The sequence below is a fragment of the Chiloscyllium punctatum genome, chromosome 1, assembly GCF_047496795.1.
Source record: "Chiloscyllium punctatum isolate Juve2018m chromosome 1, sChiPun1.3, whole genome shotgun sequence".
NCBI lineage: Eukaryota > Metazoa > Chordata > Chondrichthyes > Orectolobiformes > Hemiscylliidae > Chiloscyllium > Chiloscyllium punctatum.
The window spans coordinates 33,676,245-33,700,447 of NC_092739.1; the positions used below are offsets into that span (position 1 = coordinate 33,676,245).

The 24,203-nt window shown below is 41.5% G+C and overlaps 1 protein-coding gene across 2 annotated transcripts in view; it reads left to right on the forward strand.

Moving 5' to 3' along the window:
- Positions 1-24,203, forward strand: part of LOC140490881 (synaptopodin-2-like) — a 130,173-nt gene that overhangs the window by 47,458 nt on the left and 58,512 nt on the right. For both annotated transcript variants that reach the window (XM_072589159.1, XM_072589150.1), the window contains exon 2: positions 7,632-7,783. In XM_072589159.1, the coding sequence (XP_072445260.1) occupies positions 7,632-7,783 (152 nt within the window). The remainder of the gene's footprint in view (positions 1-7,631; positions 7,784-24,203) is intronic.

Below are 24,203 nucleotides of genomic sequence, written 5' to 3' on the forward strand. Positions count from 1 at the left end.
ATTTCATGACCATCATTACCAAGACTAGTTTTCAGTTCCAGATTATTTTACTAACTGAATTTAAATTTGACCAGTGTGGTAAGATTTGAACCAATTTTGAGCCTCAGTCTCTGGATTGGTAGTGAGGTGACATTACTACAATGACACCATTGGCAACGACTTACTAATTTCTTAGTTATCAGATTTTTAACTAGTATTTTAGAATCCTATCAGATTTCATGGATCGGCTGGAGTAGCAGTAAGAGACAATGAAGAATTTACAGGAGCAACAGGATGTGATGGACGGCAGTTGCAGGAAGGTGGAAAAATTGCAGCTACATTCAGGTAGATGGTTCACTTCCAGGAAAGGTAGGAGAGAAAGGCAAGTAGCGCAGGAGTCTCCTGTGGGGAAGTCCAAAACTAGAAAGCATAGGTTTAAGGTGAGGGGGGGGGGAAATATTTAAAAGGGATCTAAGGGGCAATGTTTTCATGCAGAAATGATGTATGGAATGAGCTGCCAGAGGAAGTGGTAGAGACTGGTACAAATACAACATTTAAAGGGTATTGGATGAGTATATGAATAGGAAGGGTTGAGAAGGATATGGGACAAATGCTGGCAAATGGGACAAGATTAATTTATGATCGAAGTTGGATCGAAGGGTCTGTTTCCATGCTGTACATCTCTATGACTCTATGAGCAATGGCACAGGTCTATCCATTTTTCTGTGGATAATTGGTCTGTTCAACGACTGGATGCTGCTAGCAATGAGCAGTAATCACAAGGAGACATGCTTAGGAAATCACAAAATGGAACATTTGCCATAAAGTTCTCACAATTTTCCTGGAAGCCTTCCCTGTGAGCATTGAACCCCCCCATTGGGTATACACAATAAAACAATGTCCCAGAGTTTGACAAATACAATATCAGTCCAGACACATACCACTTACCAGCTGGACCATGACCTTTTACAACTCAGTACTGAGCTACACCCTCGACTCTCCTCCTCAAATTTCTTCAGCAAATGTAGATGTTTGGATTAATTAAAATTTGGTTTTAATTAGATTCATAGAGTCAGAGATGTATAGCAGAGAAACAGACCTTTCAGTCCAACTGAAAGTGCCGACCAGACATCCTAAATTAATCTCGTCTGATTTGCCAGGACTTGGCCACATCCCTCTAAACCTTTATTCAAATACCCATTCAGATGCCTGTTAAATGTTGTAACTGTATCAGCTTCCATGACTTCTTCTGGCAGCTCCATCCATACATGCACCCCCTTTGAGTGAAGAAGTTGCCCCTTAGATCCCTTTTAAACCTTTCCCCTCTCACCCTAAGCCTATGCCCTCCTGTTCTGGACTGTGCCAACCCAGGGAAAAGGCCTTGTCTATTTACACTGTTGATACCCCTCATGATTTTATAAACCTCGAAGAGTGTCCCTCAGCCTCTGACGCCCCAGCCTATTCAGCCTCTCCCTATAGCTCAAACTCTCCAACCCTGGCAACATCCTTGTAAATCTTTTCTGAACCCTTTCAAGTTTCACAACATTCTTCCTGTTGAAGGGAGACCAGAATTGCACAAAACATTCCTAGTGACCTAACCAATGTCCTGTACAGCTGCAACATGACTTCCCAACTCCAAAACTCAATGCTGTGACCAATAAAGAAAAGTATACCAAACGCCGCCTTCACTATCTTGTCTACCTGCGACTCCACTTTCAAGGAACTATGAACCTGCACTCCAAGGTCTCTTTGTTCAGTAACACTCCCTAGGACCTTACCATTAAGTGTACAAGTCCTGCCCTGATTTGACTTTCCAAAATGCAACACCTCACATTTATCTGAATTAAATTCCATCTGCCACTCTTCGTCCCTTGGCCCATCTGATCAAGACCTTCTTTGCTGTCCGCTGCACCTCCAATTTTGGTATCATCTACAAAAGTTACTAACCATACCACCTTTGTTCACATCCAAGTTATTTACATAAATGACGAGAAGCAGTGGACCCAGCACCGATCCTTGTGGCACCTCACTGATCACAAGCCTCCAGTCTGAAAAGCAACCTCCACCATCACCCTCTTTCTTGTACCTACGAGCCAGTTCGCTATCCAAATGGCTAGTTCTCCCTGTGTTCCATGTGATCTAACGTTGCTAACCAGTCTACCATGATCAATCTTGTCAAATGCCTTAATGAAGTCCATAGAGATCACGTCCACCATTCTGCTCTCATTAATCATCTTTGTTACTTCTTCAAAAAAAAGCTCAATCAAATTAGTGAGATATGATTTCCCACGCACAAAGCCATGTTGACTATCTATAATCAGTCCTTGTCTATCCAAATACATGTAACTCCTGTCCCTCAGGATTCCCTCCAGCAACATAACCAGCACAGATGTCAGGCTCATTGGTCTATAGTTCCCGGGCTTTTCCTCACCACCCTTTTTAAAATAGTGGCCCCACGTTAGCCAACCTCCAGTCTTCTGGCACATCACCTGTAACTATCGATGATACAAATATCTCAGCAAGGGGTCCAGCCTATACTTCCCTAGTTTCCCACAGAGTCCTAGGGTACACCTGATCAGGTCCTGATGATTTATTCACCTTTATGCATTTTAAGACATCCAGCACCACCTCCTCTGTAAGAAGGACATTTTTCAAGATGTCACCATCTATCTCCCTACATTTTACATCTTCTATGTCCTTCTCAACAGTAAAAACTGTTGCAAAATACTTGTTTAGTATCTCCACCCATCTCCTGTGGTTCCATACATAGGCAGCCTTCCTGATCGTTGAGGGGCCCTATTCACTCCCTAGATACCCTTTTGTCCTTAATATATTTATAAAATGCCTTTCGATTCTCCTTAATTCTATTTGCCAGAATACCTCGTCCTCTTTTTGCCCTCCTGATTTCCCTCTTAAGTATACTCCTACTTCCTTAATACTCTTCAAAGGATTCACTCGATCTCTGCTGTTTATAACTGACATATGCTTCCTCCCTTTTCTTAACTGAAACCTCAATTTCTCTAGTCATCCAACATTCCCTATAGCTACCAGCCTTGCCTTTCACCTTAACAGGAGCATACTATCTCTAGACTCTTGTTATCTCATTTTTGAAGGCTTCCCATTTTCCAGCCATACCTTTACCTGTGAACATCTGCCCCCAATCAACGTTTGAAAGTTCTTGCCTAATACCGTCAAAATTTGGAACTTCAACCTTTAAATCCTGTCTATCCTTTTCCATGACTATTTTAAAACTCAAAATTATGGTTGCTGGCTCCAAAGTGCTCCCCTATTGACACCTCAATCACTGCCGTGCCTTATTTCCCAAGAGTAGATCAAGTTTGCACCTTTTCTAGTAGGTACATTCACGTATAGAATCAGAAGAGTTTCTTGTACACATTTAACAAATTCGTCTCCATCTAAACCTTTAACACCATGGCAGTTCCTGTTTAAGTTTGGAAAGTTAAAATCCCCTACCATTACCACCCTATTATTCTTACAGATACTTACAGATAACTGAGATCTCCTTACAAATTTGTTTCTCAATAGTTTCTCAACTATTGTGTGTGTGCGCGTGCGTGCGTGTGCGCGTGTGTGTGGGGGTGGGGGTATCTATAGTACAATCCCAATAAAGGTCATCATCCCTTTCTTATTTCTCAGTTCCACACAAACTTCCCTGGACGTATTCCCAGGAATACCCTCCCTCATGTTAACCCTTATCAAAAACACCATTCCCTCTCTTCTCTTGCCTCCCTTTCTATCCTTCCTTTGACATTTGTATCCTGGAACATTAAGCTGCCAGTCCTGTCCATCCCTGTGCCATGTCTCTATAATTGCTATGATATCCCAGTCAAATGTTTCTAACCATGCCCAGAGTTCATCTGCCTTCCCTGTCAGGTACTGAAATAAATGCAGTTTAATTACTCAGTCCTACCTTGCTCGCTGCTTTGTCCCTGCCTGGCCTGATGGTTTGTCTCACTCCTTATCCCAACTGTTCTAATCTCAGGTTGATCTCGGTCTTCACTATCTCCCTGGGTCCCACACCCTCCTTACTAGTTTAAATACTCCTAAGCAGCTCGAGCAAATCTCCCTGCCAGTATAGTTGTCCCCTTCCAATTCAGGTGCAATCCATCCTTCTCGTACAGGTCTCTTCTACCCCAGAAGAAATTCCAATGATCCAAAAATGTGAATCCTTCGCCCCTGCACCAACTCCTCAAGCTTCCTATTCCTATCCTCACTAGCATGTAGCACTGGGAGTAATCTAGACATTACTACCCTCAAGGACCTCCTTTTTAAACTCCTGCCAAATTTCCCATATTCTCCCTTCACAATCTCATGTTTTTCCCTTCCTATGTTGCTGGTTCCAATATGTACAATGGCCCCCTGTTGGTCCCTCTCCCCTTTGAGAACATTCTGTACCATCTCTGAGATATCCTTGATCCTCTTACCAGGGAGGCAACACACCATTCTGATTTCTCACTGTCAGCCACAGAAACATCTGTCTGTGCCTCTGACTGGAGAGTCCCCTGTCACAATGGATCACTTGGCACCTGATGTACCCTTCATTACATTAGAGCCTGCCTCACTACTAGAAACTTGGCTGTTTGTGCTACATTCCCCTGAGAATTCATCATACCCTGCATTTTCCAAAACAACATACTTATTGAGATGGGGATAGCCACAGAAGATTTCTGCACTACCTGCCTACTTCACCTACCTTTCCTGGCAGTAACCCATCTATGTGACTGTATCTGTGTTTCTTTCTCCCTTCCTATTACTGCCACCTATCACACCCCTCACTCTTTAAATTCCTCATTGCCTCTAACTGCCACTCCAACTGATCCATACAATATGATAAGATTTGCAATCAAAGACACTTCCTGCAGCCATAATCATCAGTAACATGGAAATTCTCCCTAATCTCCCACATCCGACCAGAAGAGCACATCATTCTTTTAAAGGCCATCTTTGCACCTTAACAATCTACAGACCCAGAAAATAGCACAGTCTTACTGTTCAAAAAAACACACTTCCAAGCTAACTTAGTTCATATGTTTTATAAGTTTAAATTTTAATCGAGACAGATTTCAATAAAACATATAACCAAAAAGAATCCACTCAACTCACAATTAAAAAAGACAGCAAAGTTACATTTAAATACCATGCACTTACCTGCTCCTATGCTGTAAGGTATCCCACATAACTTCCTCAGACAGCAATGCTGGATTTTCCTTTTTTTCTCTCTCTATCTCTCTGTGTCTCCCTTGTTTTCCCCATAGTTCCAATACAATGCAACAGCTTACAAAATAGCAAATACTGCATCTAGAATTCAAGGAAATCAGCTCCAACAGCTAAAATACCTCACAAAAGGAGCAGCTGTTATAGCCATAATTATTTCCTATTCTCCATCTTGGATTACCCAGAATCCTTTCTCATTCTTCCATTAGTAAGAGATCAGAAAATGCAAGAGCTAGAAAAAGATATTTTGCTTCAGTCTTCATAATGGGCTATTATAAAAGACACAGGAATGCCAAGAGTTTGGAGAAAGAGTGAAAGTGCATTAATTTTTTTTAAGAAATGAATAATACAAGCCAAACAAAGAAATAGACAGAAATGGATTTGACCTGACAATATTCAAAGAACAGAGGGAAAATGTATGTATAAGCTGTAATGTAGTTTGCTGGATTCATGAATAATATCAGAGGCTCTAAAGAGTTGCATTTTTACATTATTACCTAAACAGGAAGAAAGAGCAGATGAAATGAAATTTTCACATCTGAAAACTTATTGCAGTGCCGTATGGAGATCAGAATAAGTCAATACTTTAAAAAATCTAAACCAATCAAATGGAATTGGCATTGCTTTGAGAAAGGCAGGAATTATTTTATGGTTAAGTAATGTAAGAATTTATTGACAACAGTCACTAAGGTGTGAAATAGATGAGGACAGATGTGGCATGTCATAATTTTCATAACAATGTTGTCATGTATAATGCCTTCAACTGAAGAAAAGCTCCTAAGGCAGGAGTGGTAGTGAAAAGGTTGCTCAAATGCAGGGGATGAAATAAGAAAATCAAGTAAAGTGAGATGTTTTTCAGAAGAAAACTAAAACTGCACCACCAATGTTAAATGAGACAAGGGCAAAATGTGCTGAAAATCAGTCAAAACCCAGGGAGAGTATAGAATGGAATAAGAGAGGACATAAGACAGGAGGAGGAATCTATATTTGGAGAATAAGGATTTTAAAGTCACTTTACTAAGAGTCAGTCTTATTAATGAGGTTGGTGATGATGGGTTGAAATATTAGCTGTACAGTATCATGATTGTATTGTCAATCCCAAATGTGAGAGTGAAAGAGAAGTTCCTATGTAGCCAGATCTAGTACCAAAAGGAGTAAAGAATCTTATGTCATAGAAACATAGAAAATCAGGACCAACAAAGCATCACTCAATCCATCTGCCATGCTCCACCATTCAGTCTGGAATCATGGCTAATCTTCTCTCTCAACACCATATGCATACACTCCTCACAACCTTGTTATCTTTAATGTCTTTAATCTACCTGTTTCTTTTGTCCTTTTAGAACAGTGCTTTGATTGATTTCTTAATAAATAATTAACTATATGTATTTATTTTATAAGTATATGTATTGCACACATACTCACACAAACATACAAATAAATGTTTGCCACCCTTGCCAGTCTTGGTTTCTCAGCCTGGGTTGTCACCATTGCTTTCTGCAATGAGGCTAAAGGAGATATTGAGTGTGATGGAGGTAGATTGGAGAGTGTTCAGTGGTGATGCAGGAACCACAGACATGGTGAAGTGTCCCTAGTGAGTGTGTAGGAAGAACAGAGGGCAGAAAAGGTTAGTAGTTTATGAAGATGAAATGAGTGAGAGTCATTGAGTGGACATGATGCATGCACCAGTGAGAATTGGAGTGCATGAGCCTTGGTGAGAGGTGTGTGCAGCGGCACAGTGAGAGAGAGTGTTGGCCCTGTGAGTATGGGGTAGCAGAAAAAGGAAGCACTTATTGCAGAAGATGATTAACCTAAGTTCTGCATGGCTGTCCATTCCGTTTAGCCTAGGACATAGCACTGACCCAACTTTTTCTCATGGGCAGGACGGATGAGTCTGGTGCATGGCCTCTTTTGGCACAGTGTTTCTCTCCATCACCCCAACCACAAGTATCTCCAGGTTTCCACCCACTAAGCAGGGAGCTAGCTTGCCTTTTTCTACTGCTTCCTCAGTAATAATTATCGAGCACCACAAAACAAGGAGTAATTTGTGGTTTGCAGTAGCTGAAGTCCTGGGGTTTAAATATTGTACTAGCACCACAAAAACCACAAGGTCTGGCAGTGGCAAATATTTCTGCCTTTTGTTTTTGTTGCCTGCTTCCACAAAGGAGTCCCATTGTATAATTAATGAGGTGGAATACAGAAGATTGAATGAGAAATGGCATTCTGAGTCACAGAGCCCAGATGGAAAGGCTTTCACTGGTCAAAACAATTTAACTGAAAATGAGAAAATTTAGCTGAATATGTCTGAAGAACTACTTTTGTTCTTTTAAATTGTACTTTGATTGGTTCCAACAGAATTTTAAAATCATACAGTTTTCTAGCTGCAACTGTTCAGTGTGTGTTTGTCGTGTTTCTAGGTCCGGAAGAAGAGTAAGGCCTGCAGAGCTGGATTATGTGAGGGAGATGAAATGATCTCAATCAACGGTAAACCTTGTTCAGAATTAACCCATTCAGAAGCCATGCAACTGATTGATGGGACAAGTGAAAATCTACAAATCCTGATTAAAAGGTAGGGCTATTTACACTGAAAAACAACAAATGTATCTTTTAATAGCCATTTTATTATTTACATTTTACAACAATAGAATTCAACATTGAAGTAAGGAATTTAGCTTTGATTTAGTCAATCAGTTAACTCACTAAAACATCTAGTTTATGTAGAATGCTATTATTGAAGTGCATTCAAAATAGATTCTTTCTATTGAAAGTTGTTGTGCTTTACATTGTGTTCATATTACAGATGTTAGAGTTCAAACACTTTCGAGCATTGGAAAGCTCATGTGGTTAAAGGTTATATTTCCAAGTAGAAGATAATGTCCATGAAATTCAGTCGAATTGGAAGGCTAGATGCTTACCTACATTTCCAGGGACATGATGCACCAACAGTCAACATCTGCGCACCATTCTGCAAAGATATGTGTACATGCAGATGTGATGAATAACTGACTTGGTGTTATAGTGTTAACACACACCCAGTCAGCTGATGTAACATCAGGATCCCAAACTTTGAGAATAAATGTGCAAACAGAATATACAATTTTTAGTCAGCTAAATGGAAGGGTGAATATGCAAGATGGGGCCTGCTGACACATACACCTTGAATACAAAGAAAAGAATTTTTGGAACTTTTTCTATTGAAACATGGCTGGAAGTATTTGTGAATGTTTTTTTGGTGATGATTTGGTAAGTTCTTGCATTTGCCAGAGAACGTTGCTACATGCTGACATAGATTGGATGACCTGTATATAAATTCCCTGCAATGGGAATGGAGTCAGTAATGACAGAGCCACTGGATCTGCAGCTAGACAAGAAGATAAAAGAGTCTGAGGCAAGTTCAAGATCTTTCCCACCCTCTCTGCCAACTTGGAGTCAGATGCCTCCATGCTCATTAACAGTGACAGGGAAGATATCTGGCAGGCCAAAGTCAGCATCTTGGCATGCATTGAGCACTCTCCTATATACTCAAAAAGGTCCAAAGCTAAATCTTTGATAGAGCTCATAGAGTGCATTCAGAACAGTTTCTTGGAACAACTTGTTCTGGGATCAAATAGTGATCTATTTTAGACTAAGCAGCGCGTAATTAAACCAGATTTATTAATTACCTCATCGTAAAGCATCTTCTTCATAATGTTATACCTTACTAGGGAGCATACTGGTAATCAAGCCTCACTATTTCTGGAATCATTACTAAAGCTAGATTTTGTAGAAGTACACCTTATTCTCCAATATACCTGATCTTCAGACCCTGATTGACACAAAGCATGGGCAAGTTTTTATACTTAATACAAATTAATATTTATTACAAGTAAATGGACACTAGCGCGAGGTAATCAAATCATGAACCATTGGCATATAACTCTATTAGTTAAAAATCTTTCAACTCCCTTGAGGACTTAATGGGAAGGTCCAAGGGAGTGTTGCTGAACAAAGAGATCTTGGAGTGCGGGTTCATAGCTCCTTGAAAGTGGAGTCACAGGTAGATAGGATAGTGAAGAAGGCATTTGGTATGCTTTCTTTCATTGGTCAGAGTATTGAGTACAGGAGTTGGGAGGTCATGTTGCAGCTGTGCAGGACATTGGTCAAGCCACTGTTGAAATATTGTGTGCAATTCTGGTCTCCTTCCTATTGGAAAGATGTTGTGAAACTTGAAAGGGTTCAGGAAAGATTAACAAGGATGTTGCCAGGATTGGAGGATCTGAGCTATAGGACAGGCTGAACAGGCTGGGGCTATTTTCCTTGGAGCGTCGGAGATTGAGGGGTGAACTTATTGAGGTTTACAAAATCATGAGGGGCATGGATAGGGTAAATAAACAAAACCTTTTCCCTGGGGTGTGGGAGTCCAGAATTAGAGGGCATAGGTTTAGGGTAATAGGGGAAAGATATAAAAGAGACCTACTGGGCAACTTTTTCACGTAGAGGGTGGTACATGTATGGAATGAGCTGCCAGAGGAAGTGGTGGGGGCTGATACAATTTCAACATTTAAAAGACATTTGGATGGGTATATGAATAGGAACCGTTTGGAGGGATATGGGCTGGGTGCTGGCAGGTGGGACTAGATTAGGTTGGGATATCTGGTCGGCATTGTCGAGTTAGACCGAAGGGTCTGTTTCCATGCTGTACATCTCTATGACTATATGACTCTCCTCACAGTGGTGGACACAAATGGAAAACAAACATTGATGCTGTAGATGGAGGGGAAATTTGGAAAGCAGTTCAGTGGTTTCGGTTCACAGGATCTTCTGGGATGTTTCTTGTGCTGATATGAAAGATTCTTCTCAGTCTTTCTTCTTTGGATGCTTCGACTGGTTTGCAGGAGGCACAGAGTGGCTAATTCAAACTTATAAAATATTACTGACTCATGAAGTAAAAGGCAGAGCTTTAAACCGTTTTTTGAAAGAAGAATAACTGGTTTTCTTCACGCTTCAAATGGCATTCACTGGAGAGAACAGAGAGCTGGTGGAGATCAGATAACTTATTCCTATCCTGTACCCAGCCCCAAGGTATTCAGCTACCTGTGGACCAATCACTACCTCACAGATCTATCAGCTACATATTGTTGTTTAAATATCCATTTGTACATATTGGCTTCAGTTCATCTGCACCTTCTCTTACTACTGCCTGACCTATGCTTACAATGAGTTTCAGGTTGCTTGCTTTTAAAATCTGCAGTAATCCTTCAATAATCTTTGGTTTATAAAATAGTTCTTTTCCAATTTCAATCCACAATCAACAATACTGAAGAATAAAATTATACTATCGTTACAATAAGAGTGATCATAATACGATAGAATTTCACAATTGATTTGAGGATGAGAAATAGGAATCTGAAACTAAAATGTTAAATCTAAATAAAGGGAATTACAGAGTATGAAGACAAAGTGAAAATAGATTAGATTAAATTCCCTACAGTGTGGAAACAGGCCATTCAGCCCCACACGTCCACACCGACCCTCCAATGAGTAACCCACCAAGACACATTTCCCTCTGACTAATGGGCAATTTAGCATGGCCAATTCACCTGTGGAGGAAACCAGAGCACCCAGAGGAAACCCGCACAGACATGGGGATAATGGGCAAACTGCACACAGACAGTGGTCCGAGGGTGGAATCAAACCTGGGTCCCTGGTGCTGTGAGGCAGCAATGCTAACCACTGAGCCACCGTGCCGCCCCGAAGAGGTAAAATAATAGAGAGGTGATGGCAGACATTTAAGTGGATAGTTCCTAACTCTTAAATATACATTTCATTGAGAAAGAATAAAAACACTACAGAATGATGCATCAAGGAAGTTAATTAGTCAATAATATGTTGAGTAAGGAAGTTAAGGATCATATTTAATTGGTAGTAAATGAGAGATTGGCAAACTGTAAAACTAGTAAAGGGTGACCAAAGAAAGAACGACAGAAAGTGGAGTATGAGAGAAAACTCATAAGAAATATTTGAAAAAAATGGTAAAAGATTCCATAAATACTTCACAAAGAAAATAGTGACTGTGGTGAATGTTGATTCTTTAATGAGAGTGATTAGATAATTTAAAATCAAAACAATAGAGACTATGAACAAATATTTTGTATCTGTTTCACAGTATAAAGAATAAAAGGCACTCCCAAAATAATAGAAAATGAAACGGCAAACGGAAGGAATGTAAAGCAATCATGACATCATGATTGTGGTAAAATATGGACTATTAGTTGTCTATTTCCATCATCTGGTTTTAATAATAGACTTTGATTGACTCTAATCATTTTAAGGAAAGACATTGTTAAATAAATGGGGGATAAGGAAAACTATCTGAACTAAAATTAACCTGATATGAAAACAGACTGAAACTAATCAGGTGTGAAGAAAGTCATATGTGCTATTTACATTTTATGTCTGTGTGGTACATTTCACATGTTAAAGATGGATTTTGAGCAGCAGAACTGGAAGACGGTCTCTTTTTGCTCTCACTTAGGAGGGACAAAGCAACTACTGACAACAAAATGTGATAACTATCTGAATACTGAGATCTCAATGATACTACTCCAGGGCACCATTATCAATAATGGTTTCAGGCTAACACCTTACACCTTCAGGACAACTTCTTGATGTAGAAAGTCATCTTAGTTTAAACTGTCACAAGCAAAGCATCACAAAGATCAGTTTTGAACTCAACTATTTACAAACTATAAGGGACAATGAATTACAAAAAAGTCAGCTTGCAGTCACATCAAGTAAATAGGAAGACAAATTGAATGTTTGTCTGTATTCCAAAGGAAATGGATTATATTAGTGATGCCATTACCACAACTGCACAGACACTGGTGCGATCAATCTTAGATTCTGTGGACAGTTTTGGTTTCCATATTTAAGGAGAGATATACTTGTATTGGAGGCAGTTCAGTGAAAGTTACCTGCTTGATTTCTGGGAAGAAGGAGTTGACTTACGAAGACAAGTTGAACAGGTTAGGCCTCTATTCTTTGAAGATTAAAAGAATGTGAGATAACCTTAGTGTAACATATAGGCTTTAAAGGCAATTTGACAGGTTAAATGCTGTGATGATGTTTCCCAAGATCAGGATAGACTTCTCAGAGAAATCTAGAATTGTGTGTTTGGAATTCTTTTCCATAGAGAGTGAAGGAGGCTGGATCATTGAATATCTTCAAGACTGAGTTAGACAGATACTTGATTGAAAATGGTGTCAAGAAAGGACAGCAGGAAAGTGGAATTAAAAATAATTAATACTTAAAATTCATTGAGAGGTCAATGCACTTTATTTGCAATGTCTGTCAATAATAGTTTCAGGCTTACACACCTTACACCTTCAGGACAAGTGAGTTTAATGTGATTGGGTGACAGACAAGAGAGTCAAGGTCATAACATCAACAGCTTACACTCCATGCCAGATATCAAGACTATTGTGTGCTGGGAGCTGAGAAGGAGCTTAAAGCAGGAACATACTACCATTCTCAATACCTGCAGCATCATTGATGCCACAGACCCCACTGCAGCTGCTCTCATGAGGGCTCACAAGATGGTGTCCTTGTCCATCTCCAACCTGTTCTGCTTGCTTCTACCATGCACCACCTTGTCCAGTGAGAGAGAGAAGAGAAAAGAATATCAGTTCTTCTTATGGATGGTCTTTGGGAAATAGCCAGCTGAATTTCTGAGCTATGTGGAGGCAGAGAGAGTTGGGTGTGAGCCTTTGTCAGTAGAATATCTAGTTATAAGATATCGCTTTTAAATATCAGGCAGTGCTAGTAGATCATAGATGAGGTGTGATACATTGAGCTGTGTGAGACGCTAGTGGTACAAGGAGTAGGAGATGTCATGTGACTTTGAGTACCTATATGAGATCCATAGACCTTTTGTGGCAGTGCTACCTGGTCTATGGTCTCAGATTTCAGGAGTTGACCAGCCATGTCACCTGCTTCCTCTCCTCTCCATTCTGAGCTTGATTCTTTGGGTTTCTAGCATCCCAGTGGGATTGTGACATTTTTTTGCTTGCTTACCTGCAACATTAATGCCTCCATTGCCAAATCCATTACTATGGGTCCCTTTGTCCAGATGTTTACTTTCCAAATGTTTACATTTCAACAACTTGTTTGAGTAATTTCCCTTTAAGATACATTCTGCCTTTTATAGGCACATGTAGATTGTGCCACATGGTCTATAAACAGTGCACCTGGTTATTTTCCAAGTTCATCAGCAATATTCAGCAGCAGCTATGGAGGTACACCAGCCACAATCATGCACATGTTGGCCAGCTCGATTGCAATAGGCACAGATAAGCTAGGAGTTGTGACCCTCATAGTCAAAAAATTGCTATCCAATTCCTCACACAGTGAACAAAACCCGTTCATTTGCAAATCATTTCTTTGCAGCATTGTGGGAGCTGTTTTATGTCACATTCAGGCCACTAGATGGAGAATCATTTGGAAACAGGATATTCCAACTCATAGGGACAAGAAAGAAATGGCATCATTCAACTCATCTGATTCAAATGACACTAGTTGGCAGCCTTTGATAAAGTTGTATTACAGCAGCGAAATAATTTGTGAGTCAGGTCATCTCACTCTCTGAGCTAGGGAGACCATGTGATAGTAAGTTGGTCATGATTGACAGTAGAAAATGAAGGAGGAAACAACATTTAGGAAAGCACTGATGTTACACATTTCAAAAGGGGCTGAGCTTTCGTGCTTGTCAAAATAATAGGTGTCACTATTAGGAAATTGAATATTTGACATTTCTCACACTTCTCCTTGGCATCAAACACTTCTGAGTAAGGTATGGCATGAATTGGAAGAAAGTTAAAGCTCCACCTACTTTGTTCCAAAAGAACACCCAAGGTGACTTTTCTATTCTTAAACATTATCTATCCTTCTAGCTTTCCACTGTCACAGTCTCATCCAATGGAAACACAGATTGGAATACTTGGTAGGGAGGTCAATGCATATTATTTCAGTGTCCCTGACTTTCTGGTTAAGTTGAGCAGCTATGAGTCAGGCATATGGCTACCTCATCCAATTCTTCATGTCAGGACCAGTCTTCATCCTTAACATTGTCAATAACATTGAATTCAAGAGAATAAAGACTTCTTACTTGATTATTTTCACAGACAATTTCTGATTTTTGATCTTACATTCAGCCACTAGAATTGCACAGTAATAATTAATGATTTAAATCATAATTGAATACCTTGATAAGATCCATTAAGAATCTGAATTATAATTTATTCTTCTTTCTTCATGTCTGGTCATAACAAGTTTCAATGAATTCCCAGCTGTAAGTGTATGTAGAATAGCTGCTAGAGTGTTATGAAAAAAACAACGTTTAAAACAAAACAAAATAATAATAAAAAGATGAAAATTTGCTAAAGGGTACTTTTGCATAATAAATTTACAAAAGTATCTGCTGCTATAGGAATTTAACGTCTTAAAGAACAATTTGCCCTACTAAATGAGCTAATATTATAGAATTACTGTTCACTAACACAGTAAGGTCTAACCTATAATTCATTATAAATGAATGTGCCACTTCATAGGCATTTGTTATTGCTTATGTGTTAATACTATCAAAATGTCTTCAAAGGTTAATTTAATGATTGTGGAAGTTATAGATTTGACCTTTTAACATCCCTGTTTACAATTTAATTGAATTGCCATTTGCTTCCACTTTCTTTCATGTTTGATTAACTTTGGTTTGGCTGGCAATAAAGGGGCTGTAATTCCAAATAGTGTTTCAAAGTGCAGTTTTTATAAAAGCTCAATGTTGTGGAAGTAGGCCACTTGGCCTACTGAGTCTACACTGATCCTCTGAACAGCATCTCACCAAGACCCCATAATTCTGCATTTCCCATGACTAACCCACCTAGCCTGCACATCCCTGGTCACTGCTGCCTCACAGCGTCAGGAACCCGGGTTCAATTCCAGCCTCAAGCAAGTATCTGTGTGGAATTTGCATGTTCTCCAGTGTCTGCGTGGGTTTGCTCCGGGTGCTCTGGTTTCCTCCCACAATCCAAAGATGTGCACGTTAGGTGAATTGGCCATGCTAAATTGCCGGTAGTGTTCAGGGATGTCTAGATTAAGTGTATTAATTAGGAGTAAATGTAGTGTAAAGGGAATAGGTCTGGGTGGGTTACTCTTCAGAAGGTCAGTGTGGACTTGTTGGGCCAAGTGGTCTGTTTCAACATGGGAATTCTATGATACTATGGTCAATTTAGCATGGCTAATGCACCTAACCTGCACATCTTTGGAGGAAACTGAAGCCTATGCAGACATGGGGAGAATGTGCCAACTCCACATAGACAGTTGCCTGAGGGTGGAATCGAACCTGGGTCTCTGATATTGTGAGGCAGTGGGGCTAACCAATGAGCCATCATGTTGCTCCTGCCTGTTCTTCCAGAGCTTTTCATCATTTTGAATACCTGACTTAGTGGTGCTTCACAGATGCAATTTTTGCCCATGATTTCTATGTCTTCAATGTATATTTAGTAAATTAAATGCGAAACCCGTTATCTGATGCAGACAATTGACTGGTTGGTGCACTTCCCCTTCCGTGTCAGCAGTCTAAATGCAATCTTTTACCATTGCATGACAAACTTTAGCCTCAACACGCTAACCAGAAATGTAAGCAAAAAGACAGATTTAGCATTCAGAGTTCTGCACAATTTCTATGTTTCCCAGATATATCAAGATTATAAAACATTAAAATTCTGACTAGATATTGATTTAAATCATGATGTTAAGCTTGGAGTATGAGACACTAAATTAAGCATTCAAACCAAGTCTATGCACCTACTGAAGCATTATATTTAAGCAACATCTGTAGCACCAAATTTCAATAATTCGTTGTCAGAACTAATGCTTTAGCACATGCCTTTCATAGTCTTTGCAAAGCTACTGATACATGCTCAGCAGCAGGAAAGACACAACCCCTTCCCCATCACCAGCTCTATTTATAGGCATCATCAATCACTTACACGTTAGTTACTAGTTCACTTCTTCTGACAGTTGTTAGAATTCTAGACGTAGTCAATGTTTACAATAAAAATATAAAAACATATAAAAATAAAAGTATAACAACATGGGAGCAGAAGTTGGCCTCCTTTGTCATTCTCGACCGTGGTCGATCATCTACATCAACGTAATTTTTCTGTTTTATCCTCAGATCCCTGATGTTATCAGTTAGTAGAAATCTATCAATCTCTGTCGTGAACTTGCTTAATAACTGAGCTTCCACAACTCTCTAAGGAGAGAATTCCAAAGATTCACCCAAGTGAAGTGGTTTTTCCACATCTAAGTCCTAAAAGGCTTGCATTTTATTATGAGACTGTATCCCTGTTGACAGATCCACAGCTATGAAAACATTCTTTCTCTATTTAATCTTTCTTTCCCTTATATGCTTCTGTAAGCTTTCATGAAGTTGTCTCTCATTCCCCTAAATTTGAGTGAATATAGACTTAGTCTCCTCAATCTCCCCTCAGGGCAGCACTGCAGCTAAGTGGTTCACTTTGCAGCTCCAGAGACTCTGGTTCAATGCCACCCTTGGCAACTGTCCATTTGGAGTTTGCATGTTCTCCTCATGTCTATGCAGGTTTCCTCTGGGTGCTCTGGTTTCCTCGCACAGTTCAAAGCTGTGCAGGTTATGTGAGTTGGCCATGCAAAATTGCCCATAGTGTCCAGGGATGTGCAGGCCAAGTGGATTAGTCATGGGAAATGCAGGGTTATAGGGATGGGGTGGGATGCCCTTTGGAGAGTTGGACTTGATAGGTTGAATGGCTTGTTTCTACACTGTAGGGATCTATGATAATGCTATCAGGAATCAATCTTTGTTGCAAGTATATCATTCCTTTAGTAAGACAACCAGAAACATAGACATTTCTTCAGGAGCAGCAATCCAGTGTTCTTTACAATGAAAGTCTTTGCTCCTCTTGCAATAAAAACTCACATTCTATTTGTCTTCTGAATTACTCACTGCATCTGTATGCAAGCTTTCAGTGACTTAAGAACAAGAACACCTAAGTCCTTATGGACATCATCACCTTCCAACCCATCCAATCCCTCCACACCTCCATGTGCCATGACCAGGGCCTCGAAGTTCTCCGTTTCTTCCTCTCCCGACATCCCCAACAGTACCCTTGCACCGACACTCTCATTCATTTGGCTGAACTGGTCCTCACCCTTAACAATTTCACCTTTGAATCCTCCCACTTCCTCCAGACCAAAGGGGTAGCCATGGACACCCGTATGGGCCCCAGCTATGCTTGTCTCTTTGTCGGCTACATAGAACAGTCCATGTTCCGTAGTTACACCAGCACCACTCCCCACCTCTTCCTCCGCTACATTGATGACTGCATCAGCACCACCTCATGGTCCTGAGAGGAGGTTGAGCAGTTCATCAACTTCACCAACACATTCCACCCTGACCTTAAGTTCACCTGGACTATCTCTGACACCTCCCTCCCCTTCCTGGACCTTTCTATCTCCATCAATGACGACCGACTTGACACTGACATTTTTACAAACCCACCGACTCCCACAGCTACCTGGATTATACCACTTCCCATCCTATCTCCTGCAAACATGTTATCCCGTAATCCCAATTCCTCCACCTCCGCCGTATCTGCTCCCAGGAGGACCAGTTCCACCACAGAACACACCAGATGGCCTCCTTCTTTAAAGACGACAATTTCCCTTCCCACATGGTTAAAGATGCCCTCCTACGCATCTCATCCACATCCTGCACCTCCACCCTCAAACCCCACCTTCCAACCGTTACAAGGACAGAACCCCCCTGGTGCTCACCTTCCACCCTATCAACCTTCGCATTAACCGCATCATCCACCAACATTTCTGCCACCTCCAAATGGACCCCAGCACCAGGGATATATTTCCCTTCCCATCCCTTTCCACTTTTCACAAAGACCGTTCTCTCCGTGACTACTTGGTCAGGTCCACGCACCCCAACAACACACCCTCCCCTCCTGGCACCTTCCCCTGCCACTGTCGGAATTGCAAAACCTGTACCCACACCTCCTCCCTCACCTCCATCCAAGGCCCCAAAGGAGCCTTCCACATCCATCAAAGTTTCACCTGCACATCCACCAATGTCATTTATTGTATCCGTTGCTCCCAATATGGTCTCCTCTACATTGGTGAGACTGGACGCCTTCTCGCAGAACACTTTAGGGGATATCGCCGGGACACCCGCATCAATCAACCCCACCACCCTGTGGCCCAACATTTCAACTCCCCCTCCCACTCTGCCGAGGACATGCAGGTCCTGGGTCTCCTCCACCACTGCTCCCTCACCACCTGACACCTGGAGGAGGAATGCCTCATCTTCCGTCTTGGAACACTTCAACCCCAGGGCATCAATGTGGACTTCACCAGTTTCCTCAATTCCCCTCCCCCCAGCTTACCCCAGTTCCAACCTTCCAGCTCACCGCTGCCCTCATGACCTGTCCGACTTGCCAATCTCCCTTCCCACCTATCCACTCCACCCTCCCCTCTGACCTATCACCTTCATCCCATCCCCATTCACCTACTGTACTCTTTGCTACCTTCTCCCCAGCCCCACACCCCTCCCATTTATCTCTCCACCCTGGGAGCTCCCTTCCTTCAGTCCTGATGAAGGGCTTTTGCCCAAAACCTGGATTATCGTACTCCTCGGATGCTGCCTGACCTACTGTGCTTTTCCAATACCACTCTAACCTAGACTCTGATTTCCAACATCAGCAGTCCTCACTTTTGCCCAATTCCTTAGCTTGTCTATGTTCCCATGAAGCCCTTTCACATCCTATCATAACTCACATTGCCACCAAATTTTGTATCATCTATAAACTTAAAAGTATTAAAATTGGCCATCACATCCAAATCATGGATATAGAACTGTGTGAACTGCAGGGACTCAAAGACCGATCCTTGCAGAATCCCTGGGTTCACAGCCTGTCAAGTTGAGAATGACCTATTTACTCTTACAGTCTGCTTTCTGCCTGTTAAGCAACCCTCAATCCATACTAACATACTACCTCCAATCCCATGTGCTTTAATTTTGTGTCCTAATGTCTTGTGTCGGCTATATTAAAACCCCTCAAAGTCCAAATGCAGTTCTTTCATTCATCTTCCTTATTGATGCTGCTCGTATAAAAAAAACTCTACAGGTGCTACTACGCCCAACACTCATTTACCATCAGCTCAGCGATTTTTCTTCATAACTAGAACATATACATCTGACAGCTTTCCACCAAAATCGACATTTTGGGCAAAAGCCCTTCATCAGGACATTTGCTGATGAAGGGCTTTTGCCCGAAACGTCGATTTTCCTGCTCCTCGGATGCTGCCTGACCTGCTGTGCTTTTCCAGCACCACTCTGATCTAAACTCTGGTCTCCAGCATCTGCAGTCCTCAGTTTGGCCTAGCTTTCCACCAAAGGCTTGCTTTGGATAAGGACACAGATGGCTTTCTGGTGAACAACTCAGCTCTACCAGATTTGCCAAACATGGCTTCAAATTACAGAAATCTGACATCAGGCAGTGGTTTGATGGAAGCTGAAGGACTTTTCGCTGACTTTAAGGCTTCTGCACATTTGCATTACTCACGACCACCAACGTACTAGGAGACAGTCCTCATGAGATACAGCATGACTGGAAGTGAACAGTGGCTTTGCAGATCAGAACAATGAAGAGGATATAGAAGGAAGGAGAGAAAGGTTCTCAGCAGGAGACTGTATTCAGTCATGGTTTTGAAGAAGCAGTTCTCCTTCATGAAGCTAAGAGGAATAATGGGCAGAATCTTGATATGAAGTGTGGAAGAGTGTGTAAGGGAGGAGGAAGAGGGGTATCATATGTTTTTCTCAGTTCATTCGACATGTACACTTGAGTAAAACTGCAATGTTTATGGAAAACTGATCAGGATGTTCTGCCCCCTGCTGATGTCTTTAAGGCATCAATTTCTACAGAAGTCTGAATTTAATAAAAGTCTGGAATTAAAAAAAAGGATTAATCACGACTGTTGCTGATTGAAAAAAATTCCATCCATTTCAGTAATGTCCTTTAGGGACAGAAATCTGCCACCCTTACTCAGGTCTGAACAATATGCAATTCTAGATCCACAGCAATGTAGTTGACTCTTAACTGCTCTCTGAAATGGCCCAGCAAGCCATTCTGTTCAAGGGCAATTGGGGATGGGCAATAAATACTGGTCTAACCAACAACACCCCATTCCAAAAAAAGGTGGTTGTGGAAGTCAGCTCTTGTAAGCAGCTCAAGAAAATACAAGCGGTTGAATGATCTGCTGTGCTCTGCCTGGCTATGTACCACTGTCTACTCAATGCTTCATACTTCTGTGACTGTGAGTTAGCATTGTAAGTTTACCACTGTACAGGGTTGCCACATACATGATTGGGGCCATGTATTTCCATCAGATTAATCACATTTAATCAATGTCCATCACTTCATTGCAGTTTTAACTGAACACTCCTTGCACCACAGTTCTCCTGTCTCTCACACATCTTTGTGAGTTCACACTTAAAACGTAAATATTCAGTAGCTCACACACAATCCGGTTTACTAATGTCACTTAGGGAAGGAAGTCTGTCATCCTTACTTGATCTGGCTGAAATGTAACACCACACCCACAGCAATGTAGTTGACTCTTAACTGCCTTCTGGCAATAGGGATGGGCAATAAAAGTTGGCCTAGCTAGCAATGCCCACATCATCTGAAGGAGTTAAAAAAGCAGCTCATTGACCTTTCTTCACAACTAGGAGAACATATACATTTGACAGGCCTCCACTGAAGGTTTACATGGCACTCGGACACCATCACAAAAGATGGCTATGTGACTAAGACCCCATGAGCATCTCAGGCAGAAGCATCATATAATGCTTTCAGTGTTTTGGTAATTGTGACTCTTTGACAACACTGAATTACCTTTCATTCAAAACCCGGTAACAACTAACTTTCCCATACTACATTCTTCTTATGAATAATACACACAGACGATCACAGCTGTGGGGACTGGAATCTCGATCTGTATATAATGCAAGCCATGTAATCATGTATCCAGGTCAATTCCTAGTGGCAAGATGGCAGCAGTGTAAGATGGCAGCAGTGTAAGATGGCAGCAGTGTAAGATGGCAGCAGTGTAAGATGCTCTGATCAGAGCTCCACTGTTCTGCCTGTTCTTTTTTCTTTTTTTACCCCTCAAATGGAGGAACAGGCAAACCCTGGAGGTGAATCCCGGGAGCAGCGGCCAGCGAGGGGAAGCAGCCCCGAAATACCAGGTGAAGCGGCAAGCAAATCCTGGAGAAAAGGTGGAGCAGCTGAGAGCTCGTGCGGAGCAGACCAGAGGCTTGGAGTGGAACGGGGATGGTTCTGAGACTGGGGCCTGGTGCGGGTGATCAGATCACGTGTGGTGGCCCCTGCACTCAGCTACTGCAATGTAATGCTTTTTCAAATTTTAAAAAATCTGACTGTAATGTCAATCCTTTAACTATGTCTTATTTCTAACTTATTCTTTAAACACTATAAAGTAATGCAACTATTTTTCTTTCTTATTCCTCTTTTGTATCTAAGATTTGAACCTGGTACTCATACCTAAGATGGTGCCACAAGAGGTGACATTGTAAACGTTTCACTGTACTCCTACACTTCTGTACTTGAGTACACATGACAATAAAGGATAATCTACCCTATTAATGCATCTGTCCTTCTATTAGAGAAGAATGCACACGGCCACAGCGAAGATACTTAGACTGGAGGATAATGTCTCACATATGTCATTTGACCTCCCTTGAGCAACAGGTACCAATCTGGCAAGAGAGCAAGGGGAGTATGACTCTGCGGAAAGGAAGATTGAGTGTCTACAGCATTTAGAGAGAAAGCTCCAATCTGGTACTCCCACTTGTACATCAAACACTGATATCTTAAAAAGAATCTTGGGTAAGGGTAGCAACACGGAACACTAGAAAATCTTTACATTTTTCTAAGCAGCCTCGAGAAACCACTCCTAGCCTTGAACGAAAGTAAACAGAAAAACAAACCCCAGTGCCAAGGTCCAATTCTACCAGCACCACAAACCAGAACTCGGAGGGGGAACAGTCACTAGGCTCAGATAATGTACTGTCAGACCTCATCCTCACCCTTGCACAGACTGGAGTGAAGGACAGAGGGTTGTTCAGGGCTTGAGAAAGATCAACCGAGGAGCTGAAGTTCTTTTTCTTTCAGTCCTGGTTTGGGTGTCAGGTCTGGAGACTGCAGAGAAAAACATAAAGAGTTGTGTCTCCGATGAGCTACCACCCATACCCCAGATTTCCTGCATATGTTGCTGTTTGGTGTGCAGCTGGCAGTAACGGCTTGGAGGTTTCTTCTTTCACTAAATGGCTGTAAGTGATCTAAACTTCCCTTCAACACAGATATATTTCTGCCACTCTACTGCCGGCTCAGGAATCTGAATTGGAATCCCTACTGTGTGGAACAGGGCCTTCGGCCCAACAAGTCCACACCAACTCTCCGATCAATATCCCACCAAGAACCATTCCCCTACATTTACCCCTGACTCACGTACCTAAGCATCTGAAAATAGAAATGAAACCAAATGGCAGGCATTCACTGCCCTGCACCACTGCATCAGCCCCAAACCCCATCCCCACTTCCCAATAAATTCCAATTCTGTGCACATCTTCTCCAGCAGATGGAGAGAAACGTTAAAGGACACGAGTATCAGTACATGCCTTGGTGTTAATCCCCAGAGCTGTGGTCATCCAAGTACTTCATTGGTCATAAGAATGTGGTTTGGGGATTTATGGAGTTATAGGGTTCTAATTGAAGATGGAAATGTGTGCTTGATATAGCTGTGAGATGTTCATTCTGAAGCTATCTTTTGTGGTCGTGTCCTTATCCCATTCAAAGCTGTGGTGAAAAGCTGTCAGATGTGCACATTTAGAAGGCATGACAAAAGGTTAGTGAGCTAGTGCTGCATGAGCTGCTGAGTGTTGTAGTTCTTTAATGTTTTAACTGTGAATTCTGGCAAATGTATGAGAGGCAATACCATTGTGGTGGAGAAGGACAAAGAAGTAACTGTAAAGATGTGACAGGTATTGATTGCACATGAGGCTTCTGGTGGAGTTGACTGGCACCCGATTTTGTGTATCACAATCCAGTGCATTGACAAGCTTATAATGCTATCTCTGAAGGAAATTAAGCATTGAGTAGTCAGTGGTACATACCCTAGCAAGGTTATTATGCACCTTTTTGTGTGTGGGAGCCATCACAGGCACTGATCTCTATAGCCACCTCTGCCATGATTAGTCAGGATAGTCTCTTTTATCATTCCTAGGGAAAAGATCTTCCTTGACACCTTCAGGGTGAACTTCTAAGGAAGTGTCATTAACCCGTGGCACTGTCTTTTACCCAATCCCTGACATTTTAGTTTTTTTTAATATATTAACTTGTAGGATGAGGGTGTTGCTGGCTTGGTCAGCATTTATTGCCCATCTCCAGAGGGCAGTTAAAAGTCAATAGTATTGCTGTGGGTTTGGAGTTATGTCTAGGTTAGACCAGGTAAGGATGGTAGTTTCCTTCCTTAAAGACATTAGTGAACCAGATGGGTTTTTCCAAAAATCAACAATGGATTCACAGTCATCACAAGACACTTATTTCCAGATTATGATGAATTCAAATTTCACCATCCGCTACGGCAGAATTCGAACCCAGATCCTCTGTAGGTCTCTGGATTAGTAGTCCAGTGATAAGACTATTAGGCCGCTACCTCCCCAACCATTTCTAGAGTGGTTGAGGAAGATGAGCCTGGAAAAGTGAAGTGCTGCCTGGGTGTCTCTTAAATACATTGCTAGGAAGTTGGAACCTGGAAGGTCCTGGTAGGGGACAGACTTCCTGCTCATTTGCTTACAGAACATGAGGTTTTACCCATGTGTGCATATGCAA